This window comes from Zea mays, chromosome 4 (genome assembly GCF_902167145.1).
Source record: "Zea mays cultivar B73 chromosome 4, Zm-B73-REFERENCE-NAM-5.0, whole genome shotgun sequence".
Lineage (NCBI taxonomy): Eukaryota > Viridiplantae > Streptophyta > Magnoliopsida > Poales > Poaceae > Zea > Zea mays.
Window position 1 is genome coordinate 77987344 of NC_050099.1, and position 11193 is coordinate 77998536.

General features: G+C 45.8%; 1 protein-coding gene across 1 annotated transcript; it reads left to right on the forward strand.

Annotated features, from left to right (window-relative positions):
- Nucleotides 1–6583: 6583 nt before the first annotated feature.
- Nucleotides 6584–9112, forward strand: LOC103653419 (pentatricopeptide repeat-containing protein At5g12100, mitochondrial). The gene has a single exon (XM_008680330.3). The coding sequence runs from the start codon at nucleotides 6614–6616 to the stop codon at nucleotides 8714–8716; it is 2103 nt and encodes a 700-aa protein (XP_008678552.1). The 5' UTR covers nucleotides 6584–6613; the 3' UTR covers nucleotides 8717–9112.
- The last annotated feature ends 2081 nt before the right edge of the window (nucleotides 9113–11193 follow it).

Below are 11193 nucleotides of genomic sequence, written 5' to 3' on the forward strand. Positions count from 1 at the left end.
CAAACATCATAATCTTTAGCCTTAGCAATCAAATTATCATTTTCTACTCTAAGGCTAGCAAGAGAAATATTCAATTCTTCAATCCTAGCAAGCAAATCATCATTATTATTTTTAGGATTGAAAGTTGAAACAATGCAAACATGAGAATCAACCTTAGCATTTAAACTAGCATTTTCATTCCTAAGGTTGTCAATCATCTCACGGCAAGTGCTTAGCTCACTAGATAATTTTTCACATTTTTCTACTTCTAGAGCATAAGCCTTTTTAACCTTAACATGTTTCTTGTTTTCTTTAATTAGACAATCCTCTTGGGAGTCCAAGAGATCATCCTTTTCATGGATGGCACTAATTAGCTCATTTAATTTTTCTTTTTGTTCCATGTTAAGGTTGGCAAAAAGGATACGCAAATTGTCTTCCTCACCACTAGCATTATCATCACTAGACGATTCATATTTAGTGGAGGAGTTGGATTTAACCTTCTTCCTTTTGCCGTCCTTTGCCATGAGGCACTTGTGGCCGACGTTGGGGAAGAGGAGTCCCTTGGTGACGGCGATGTTGGCGGCGTCCTCGTCGTCGGAGGAGTCGCTAGAGCTTTCGTCGGAGTCCCACTCCCGACAAACATGGGCATCGCCGCCCTTCTTCTTGTAGTACCTCTTCTTCTCCTTTCTTCTCCCCTTCTTGTCGTCGCCTCGGTCACTGTCACTTGATATAGGACATTTAGCAATAAAATGACCGGGCTTACCACATTTGTAGCAAACCTTCTTGGAGCGGGACTTGTAGTCTTTCCCTCTCCTTTGCTTGAGGATTTGGCGGAAGCTCTTGATGACGAGCGCCATTTCCTCATTGTCGAGCTTGGAGGCGTCTATAGGTTGTCGACTTGGTGTAGCCTCCTCCTTCTTCTCCTCCGTCGCCTTGAATGCGACGGGTTGAGCTTCGGATGTGGATGGATCATCAAGCTCGTTGATCTTCTTTGAGCCTTCGATCATGCACTCAAAACTTACAAAATTCCCGATAACTTCCTCGGGGGTCATTTTAGTATATCTAGGATTACCACGAATTAATTGAACTTGAGTGGGGTTAAGGAAAATGAGAGATCTTAGAATAACCTTAACCATTTCGTGGTCGTCCCACTTGACGCTCCCGAGGTTGCGCACTTGGTTCACCAAAGTCTTGAGCCGGTTGTACATGTGTTGTGGCTCTTCCCCTTTGCGAAGCCGGAACCGACCGAGCTCCCCCTCGATCGTTTCCCGCTTGGTGATCTTGGTGAGCTCATCTCCTTCGTGCGCGGTTTTGAGCACATCCCAAACCTCCTTGGCGCTCTTCAACCCTTGAACTTTGTTATACTCCTCTCTACTTAAAGAGGCGAGGAGTATTGTTGTCGCTTGAGAGTTGAAGTGCTCGATTTGGGCCACCTCATCCTCATCATAGTCTTTATCCCCCACGGATGGTACCTGTGCACCAAACTCAACAACATCCCATATACTTTTGTGGAGTGAGGTTAGATGAAATCGCATTAAATCACTCCACCTAGCATAATCTTCACCATCGAAAGTTGGTGGTTTGCCTAATGGGACGGAAAGTAAAGGTGCATTTTTAGAAATGCGAGGGTAATGTAGGGGGATCTTACTAAACTTCTTACGCTCTTGGCGTTTAGAAGTTACGGAGGGCGCATCGGAGTCGGAGGTCGATGTTGATGAAGTGTCGGTCTCGTAGTAGACCACTTTCCTCATCCTTTTGTGCTTGTCCCCTCTCCGATGTGGCTTGTGGGAGGAAGATCTCTCCTTCTCTTTGTGGTGCGAAGAAGATTTCTTCTCCTTTCCTTTGTTGGAGGAGCTCTTCTTCTTCTCCTTCCTCTTGGTGCGGGACTCTTCCGATGAAGTGCTCCCGTGGCTTGTAGTGGGCTTTTCGCCGGTCTCCATCTCCTTCTTGGCGTGATCTCCCGACATCACTTCGAGCGGTTAGGCTCTAATGAAGAACCTGGCTTTGATACCAATTGAAAGTCGCCTAGAGGGGGGGTGAATAGGGCGAAACTGTAATTCTCAAAAATAATCACAACTACAAGCCGGGTTAGCGTTAGAAATATAAACGAGTCCGCGAGAGAGGGAGCAAAACAAATCGCAAGCAAATGAAGAGTGTGACACGCGGATTTGTTTTGCCAAGGTTCGGTTCTTGCAAACCTACTCCCCGTTGAGGAGGCCACAAAGGCCGGGTCTCTTTCAACCCTTCCCTCTCTCAATCGGTCCCTCGGACCGAGTGAGCTTCTCTTCTCAAATCACTTGGGAATCAAACTTCCCGCAAGGGCCACCACACAATTGGTGCCTCTTGCCTCAATTACAAGTGAGTGTTTGATCACAAGAAAGAATCAAGAAAGAAGAAAGCAATCCAAGCGCAAGAGCTCGAAAGAACACAAGCAAATCTCTCTCTCTAGTCACTAGGGCGTTGTGTGGAATATGGAGAGGATTTGATCTCTTTGGTGTGTCTAGAATTGAATGCTAGAGCTCGTGTAGTAGTTGGGAAGTAGAGAACTTGGATGCAATAAATGGTGGGGTGGTTGGGGTATTTATAGCCCCAACCACCAAACTTGACCGTTGGCAGAGCTGTCTGTTCGATGGCGCACCGGACAGTCCGGTGCACACCGGACAGTCCGGTGCACACCGGACAGTCCGGTGCTCCTTGCCACGTCATCACTACCGTTGGATTCTGACCGTTTGAGCTTCTGACTTGTGGGCCCGCCTGGGTGTCCGGTGCACACCGGACAGGTACTGTTTGCTGTCCGGTGTGCCAGTATGGGCGCGCCTGACTTCTGCGCGCGCTGCGCGCGCAATTAATGCGCCGCAGGTAGCCGTTGGCGCGGAGATAGCCGTTGCTCCGGAGTCGCACCGGACAGTCTGGTGCACACCGGACAGTCCGGTGAATTATAGCGGACTATCCGTTGGAGTTTCCCGAAGCTGGCGAGTTCCTGAGGCCGCTCCTCCTTGGCGCACCGGACACTGTCCGGTGTACACCGGACAGTCCGGTGAATTATAGCGCGAGTGTCTCTGGAAATTCCCGAAGGTGGCGAGTTGGTGTTGGAGTCCTCTGGTGCACCGGACATGTCCGGTGGTGCACCGGACACTGTCCGGTGGCACACCGGACAGTCCGGTGCGCCAAACCAGAGGTGCCTTCGGTTGGCCCTTTGCTCCTTTGTTGAATCCAAAATTTGATCTTTTTATTGGCTGAGTGTGAACCTTTAACACCTGTATAATCTATACACTTGGGCAAACTGGTTAGTCCAATAGATTTGTGTTGGGCAATTCAACCACCAAAATTAATTAGGGACTAGGTGTAAGCCTAATTCCCTTTCACCCTCTACGGTGTTATAGGGATCATCATTTCACCATTGTCGATTAGTAGGGGCGAGGTAGAGCGTGGGAGGAGGCCTAGGTGCCACCGGTGAAGTTTTGCGGTGAACAGAGGCGAGGGTTGGCGCGGCCGCCTGCGAGGCGCGCGGTCGACTCAGTGCCCTAGCGTCGAGACGAAGAAGACAACGATGCAACCATAGATATAGAAACCGGCGACTAAGTTTGGACGCACATACCATTTGGGTGAAATTCAACTGAGGTGGTTGGATCACGATCGAGTGGTTTGGGTGCATCACGTTTGCATGAGATCTCCCATCTAATCTGGAACGTGCATTAGTAATCCTTCGACCGATATAGCTTACCGCTTCATAAGGGCAAGACCTGGTTTGATCCGTGGAATTTGGATCCGATGGCCAGCGATGAGCCCCTTCACAGTTTAATCTGTACCATAGGTTTTTATTCGAATGGCTCATATCCATAGTTACCCCTTCGGTCGGGCATATTTGCAAAGGAGCTCTTGGGGTTTTTAAAAATGAACCCGCCATCCTGGTGCGCGTAAAAGTATTTATGCCTGGGTCCTGAAATTCACATATTAGACCTTGTACTTTTATATAATGATGTCGTCGATCGAATAAAGGGTATAAATAATTCCAGAAATAGTGGATAATCATTTATATGGGTAAATAAATGTTGAAACCTTAGAATATTTATACCTTAATCATTTTAGCTCTGAATTAATCCGTTCCAGTTGCGTTGGGCTCGTATTAAAATAGTGGCTACAACTTAGTAACCTTATTTTATTATGTGACATGTGGTTAAAATCATGCACTTAATTTGTTTTATGTTTAACACCTAAACAATCAAAAAATCATAACTCTTAAACCGTAACTCCAAAATTAGTGGTTCTCAAACCTAGGATCTCATTACGATGCGTATATTATTATCATGCATTCTATTCTTATGTTTGGTGTGATGTTAATTTCTCCCATGCAAATTTTGTTTGTATTGTTACGAGTAGACGAGCAAGTAGCTAAGGAACCAGGAGCTCAGCAGGTTGAAGAGGCTAAGCAGGAGCTCGTTGAAGGCAAGTTGTGCCCTTGACCACTTTTCTTTACCCAATAATGTTCTCTATAATCACTGTGGCATGTTTAGGTTTAATTTGATGGGACCTAATAGGTCACCCTAGTTTGATCTACTTTATACCTTGTTCACCATTGAACTTTTGGGTAGTCCTGCTATTGCACTATGTGGTTTTGGGTGTTAAGATAAATTTGACACAGGATCATTCTTTATTATTACCGTTGATTATTTATTATTCATGATAAGATTATTGTGTTAACTGGAACATGGAGAACCACCCGGGAAAACAGTGCTACCACAAGGGTGGAATGGGACACCCTTGGCCAAGTAATTAGGAAATCTAGGGAGAGACTACCTTACCTGAATGGGGCAAGCGGGGAGGCGTCGCTGTAGAGTATAGGGAGGTTCTCAGGTCGGACTGTTTGTTTAGCTTTCTGGACGAGGGATTCCTATGCTTCCTTCTTCCTGAATCCGTAGCGGGTTTTCTCGAACTAGTGGAACTTTGGAAAGGCCTCGTAGTGCTACCCTGCCTTGTCTACTCGATAGAGATGAATGGGACTTCTAAACCCCTTGGCAAATGGATAGCATGGCTTGTGGGTAAAGATGTGCAACCTCTGCAGAGTGTAAAACTGTTATATCAGCCGTGCTCACGGTCATAAGCGACTCGGACAGTCACATGATTAACTTATGGAAGTAAACTTAATTTGTCATATGCATCGCATTGTGGTTTTATTATCAGTTTTGATCTCTTATTACTTTGAGATGGTATATACTTACACTTAGTAATTGCTAATAAAATTTGACCAACTTATTTAAAGCAATGCTCAACTTTAACCATTATTTGTTTATCAGCCTTATACTTCATATGAGCCCCCCACGGTGAGCTCATGCACATTATTCCCCACACTTGTTGAGCGATGAACTTTTGTGAGCTCACTCTTACGATATATAACCCTTACCCCCACAGGTGAAGAGCAAGTGGCCCAAAAGGAGGACTACTATAAGGAGTTTGACGAGGTCTAGGTGGCGTCTCATAGTCAGCTTAAGGGAGCCAAGGAAATAATATTAGTTCGCTTTATTTGTTATCATTTTTTTTGTAAGACACTTCCGCTATGTAATAAAGTTTGTGACATTCATCTCTATACACTTAGTCATTATATGTGCTGTTCTTCTTTAGCACACATATGAGATGCATCTGAGTTTGCCCCTAAAATCCGGGTGTGACAGCACCAATGCCGTCAAGGTCAAGCTATATCGTATACCGATGACGCTTTTCTCGCATCGAGTTCCCGGCCGATGAAGCGGGGAGGCGCAACTCCATAGTTAGGGTTAGGGATTCAGGAGAACAGAGCTAGGTGTAGAAAGGGGACTAGAAGGACACAACGAGAGAAGAGCCATGAAGGGGCACTTTAGTAAACTCGTGGCGACACCGACAATGGACTCGCAGAAAAGAGATACGTAGTACTCCCTCCGTTTATAAATATTTGACACCGTTGACTTTTTTTAATTTTTTTTTACACTCTGTCTTATTCAAAAAAAATGAGTTGTCATAGTTTGTGCTTGATTTAAAATTTTACATTTTTGAATAACTATTTTGAATAAGACGAGTGATTAAAGTTTTCTATAAAAATTAATGGTGTCGTATATTTGTGAACGGAGTCAGTACTAGGAGTGAGTGTCTCGTTAGGTTTGAAAAACTGCAGCGATGGGAACAAATGTGGAAAACGCGAGGTTGGTGGTCCAATTTTCGTAATAAGCTCACTTATGGGTACAGCACTACAGCAGTACAGTATTAGACCAACTCCAGCAGTACTCCGCATGCGGCTCCGTATCCCTATTTTGCGGAGTCTAGCACACTATTCATCAGTCCAGCAGGCTCCGCATCCGGCTCCGTAAAACGCACGACCTGTACCCTGACTCCCCATTTCCACGCTTTCTCTCTCCTCTCCGCAGCTCTCTGCGTGCGCGCGCGCCTGCTGGCGGGCCCCGGGTGTCATAGACTGCATGCGGAGTGGGATGCGGAGTGTTGCTGGAAACGGAGACGGATACGGAGAGGAGAGAGAATCTGTTGGCCGCGCGTTTTAGGGATACGGAGAGGGAGTCTGCTGGAGTTGGTCTTAGAGGTTGGTGGTCCAATTTTCCCGCAAGACCAACTATGGGCACAGCAGTACAGTATTAGAGGTAGCTCGCAAATGTCTCGCCTTCTCCCATGCCGCCGTCACCTCTCCTCCACCTCTACTGCCTCCCTCAGTGAACTCGCCTCCCTCCTCGACGCCGGCCGCTTCCACCGCGCGGTCGACCTTGCCAAATCCCTCCTCTCCTCCCATCCCCCCGCTACCAACGTCCCCGACCTCTACCAAGCTCTTGCCGCCACAGCCGACACCAAGGACGGCCCGCGGGCGCGCCCCCATTCCTTCCTCTGCGACGCGGCCTCCGCCCTCGTTGTCGCCTCCGCGCGTCTCTGCCAACCTGACGGCGCGCTCCGCCTGCTCTCCCTCCTCGCCAGCGCGGGCGACGGCGCCTGCGCCGGCGAGGTGTGCTCGCCGCTGCCGTCCCTATCGTCCTGCAATCTCCTTCTCGAGTCTCTCCTATTCGTAGGTCGCCACGCTGATGTGCGCGCCGCGTTCGGCCTCCTCGTGGCGGCCGGGGCGCGCCCGGACACCTTCGCGTGGAACAAGGTTGTCCAGGCCTGCGTTGCCGCGGGCGACCTCGATGTGGCACTCGCCATGCTGCGGCGGATGGGCCGTAGCGAAGGCGCCCCACCTCCCGACGCGTTCTCGTACAACGTGGTCATCGCAGGGCTTTGGAGGTCCGGGAAGGGCAGCGACGCCCTCAAGGTGTTCGATGAAATGGTGGACATGGGAGTCGCGCCTAACCGGATCACCTACAACACGATGATTGATGGGCATGTCAAGGGTGGGGACCTGGAGGCTGGTTTCAGACTGCGGGATCAAATGCTACATGATGGCCCTAAGCCAAATGTTGTCACTTACAATGTGCTGCTATCAGGGCTGTGCCGCACTGGCAGGATGGATGAGACGAGAGCCTTGATGGATGAGATGGCATCACATAGCATGTTGCCAGATGGTTTCACATATAGCATATTGTTTGATGGTCTCACAAGAACAGGAGAGTCACAGACCATGCTTTCTTTGTTTGCGGAGTCTTTGAAGAAGGGTGTCATGCTTGGAGCATACACTTGCAGTATCTTGCTGAATGGTCTATGCAAGGATGGGAAGGTCGCAAAGGCAAAACAGGTGTTCGAGATGTTGGTGCACACAGGACTGGTCCCAACAACAGTGATCTACAACACACTAATAAATGGCTATTGTCAGGTTCGTGACCTTCGAGGAGCCTTCTGCATCTTTGAGCAAATGAAATCACGCCATATTAGGCCAGATCACATCACCTACAATGCACTCATAAATGGTTTGTGTAAGTTGGAAATGGTCACCAAAGCAGAGGATTTGGTGATGGAGATGGAGAAGAGCGGAGTGGATCCGAGTGTGGAAACTTTCAATACACTGATTGATGCTTATGGGACAGCAGGGCAACTCGAAAAGTGTTTCACTGTTCTGTCTGATATGCAACAGAAGGGGATAAAGTCAGATGTTATCTCCTTTGGTTCGGTTGTCAAGGCTTTTTGCAAGAACGGAAAAATCCCAGAAGCTGTAGCTATCTTGGATGATATGATATACAAAGACGTTGCACCAAATGCACAGGTGTACAACTCAATCATTGATGCTTATATAGAGTCAGGTGACACTGAGCAGGCTCTCCTTCTGGTGGAGAAGATGAAAAATAGTGGAGTATCCGCAAGTATAGTTACCTATAATTTGCTGCTAAAAGGTCTTTGCAGAAGTTCACAAATAGATGAAGCGGAAGAGTTGATTTACACCTTAAGAAATCAAGGGCTGAGACCTGACGTTGTCAGCTACAATACTATAATATCAGCATGCTGCAACAAGGGCGATACTGATAAAGCATTGGAGCTTCTCCAAGAAATGAACAAGTATGGCATCAGACCTACACTGAGAACGTGCCATACACTTGTTAGTGCATTGGCTAGTGCAGGGAGAGTTCATGATATGGAATGCCTATATCAGCAAATGTTGCACAAGAATGTTGAACCGAGCAGTAGCATATATGGCATCATGGTTGATGCCTATGTGAGATGTGAAAATGATTCAAAGGTAGCATCTCTGAAAAAAGAAATGTCAGAGAAAGGAATAGCCTTTGATGACACGAAGAGAAGTAACCATGAGCTAGATAGGATAATAGCAAGTCCAATTTGATTGGATTGCCTTGAAATGAAAAGGCTGGAAGGTTGCCAGTTATGTTAATATCAAAAACAAAATTTCAGATTTAGAGTTCAATTGTACAGACATGAAACATAAATGGGGGTATGCGGGTATAAAGATGGTAGCGGCTAAATGTTTGGTATAATTCGTATTGAACCTTTTGCCACTGCCAAGAACCATGTCATCAGTTTCTTCTTTAATCTGCCCTAGGGTAGTGGGGATGGGTCCAATTTTTTTATTACTGTATTTTCAAAAACTTGGGTGCCAGTGCCATGCTCCTTCAACCTTCATTACCTCCCAGGTTGCAAGGACGATAGAGGGCATTGTTTTGAAATGTTTATTGTTGCACATGAAGGGCATAATAGTATAGTTGATCAATTTTTTTCTTAACTCAGTGTGGTTCTCCAATTTGCTGTATCATATGGAATTCACCGTGCTTCATGATTTTGTCTATTTATCAGCACTATCTTTGTTTGCTAATTTCTATAATTCAACAAAATAGTATTTTCCCTTACTGATGAAGTGTGGAACACTTATCAGATTGACTACTAGTTGGTATCATGTTTGAACTGAGTATAGATATAAAACTGAACAGAGTGCAACGAAAAGGCAACTTGCTAAAAGCTTGTCACTATTGTCAATGTCTGACTTCCCACTGTAATTTAGTTTATTGTTGATGAAAGCACTGCTACTATTTTAGTTGAAACTGAATAGACGAAAAGTGTCAGGTGTTAAAACTGATGCTACTTTAAGTTTACTGGTTTTCCTTTCGCCAGGAAAACACTTTTGTACTAGTTCCAATTTAATTTCATATGTCTCTAAGGATGTATGTCTGTATCTTTATTTTACTGGTACTTGAAGGTTCTCCTGGTGCAGCAAGGGCTACGTTTCTGACTTGGGCCATTGTTAATAGGTCCTCCCAATAAAAGAGTAACACTTCCCCCCATTGTGAAACAACCCATCCTCAAGCTAAAATGAAGGGAAAGCGTCCTTGAACTCATTGAGTTGCTCCATGTAGAGTCAACAACAGATTGGCCCATCCAACCACAGGTTTAAGGCATTGGCCCATCCAACCACAGTTTTAAGGTCGTAAAACGAGATAAGATGATTGATCCTTTTTTACCTTTTAAACGATAAAGCGTAAGCGAGGCGACGCCTTAATTATATTTAATAAAAGAAAAAATATTGATATTTAATAAAGTATTTAGGACATAAATATTAATAAAGAAATTAATTATATTTAATAAAAGGAAAAATATTGATATTTGATAAAGTATTTAGGACATAAATATTAATAAAGAAGAGAAAAAAAGATAAAGAAAAGAGAAAGATTACTCCAGTTTGCCAATTAAAATTAGATTAAACCCACTCCCTGTCTTCTAGCACTGTCCCTCTCCCTAGTCACATCCCTCTCTTACAGCTGACTCCCTCCCTCCGAACGCCCCCTCTCTCTCAGCTCTCTCCCTCTCTCCCCACTTCTCCCTCTCCTGTGCCGTCGTGCCACTGCCAGCTGCCGTGCTACAACCTCTCTCTCTATCTCTCTCTCTCTCTCGCTCTCGTTTTAAGTACCAAAGCAAGACGACAAGGACGCCTTATCTCGCCGAAGCGCCTTACCTCCTAAGTGACGCCTTGAAAACTATGCATCCAACTGACCAATACCTCCCAGACTCATGGTTGAGGCGGGAATGTAGTATCTTTCTCAGCTGAGGCAATACTTGCCCGTGTTTAATGGGGAGGTAGAGGTGCTCTCGCTGTTGGCGGTTGTCCCTAAAATTTCTTGAGGAACACCATATGGAAGACATTATTGATACGAGCACATGGTGGCAGAGCAAGTAGACGACAGGGCTAATGTGCTCAAGCACTTGGAAGGGCCCATAGTACTTGAGAACCAACTTTCCTTAAGCTTTATAAATCAGTGATGTTGCAAGTTGGTGATGAAGGCACAACTAGACCCATTTGTGTGCCTAGAACTCCGTTACACAATGATGGGTGTCATAATTGTCTTTCATGATCTTTTGAGCACACAACAATCTGTCACAAATTTGGAGCAAAAAATCATCATGGTCGGTCAACAACGGCCACCTTGAACTACCCTTAGTTGTAGGAGAGCAGTGCTAGTGGATTGCAATCATATACCATCTTGAATGGTGTGGAATGAAGAGCGGTTTGGAAAGAGGTGCTGTAGCAGTATTCTACCAATGGTAGCCAGCATAGCCAACTTGTAGGCTGATCATTGACCAAGCAGCGCAAGTAGACTTCCAATATCCTATTGGTCACCTTTGACTGACTATTTGTTTTGGGGTGGAAAGCCATACTGAGGCATAGTTGCACGCCGGAGAGTCTACACAATTTCGTCCAGAATGTACTAGTGAAGATGTGATATCAATCGTCGATGATGGAACATGAGAAACCATGAAGCCTAACAATTTTGTCCAAGAATTCTTTGGTAACAGAGACGATAGTGTATAGAT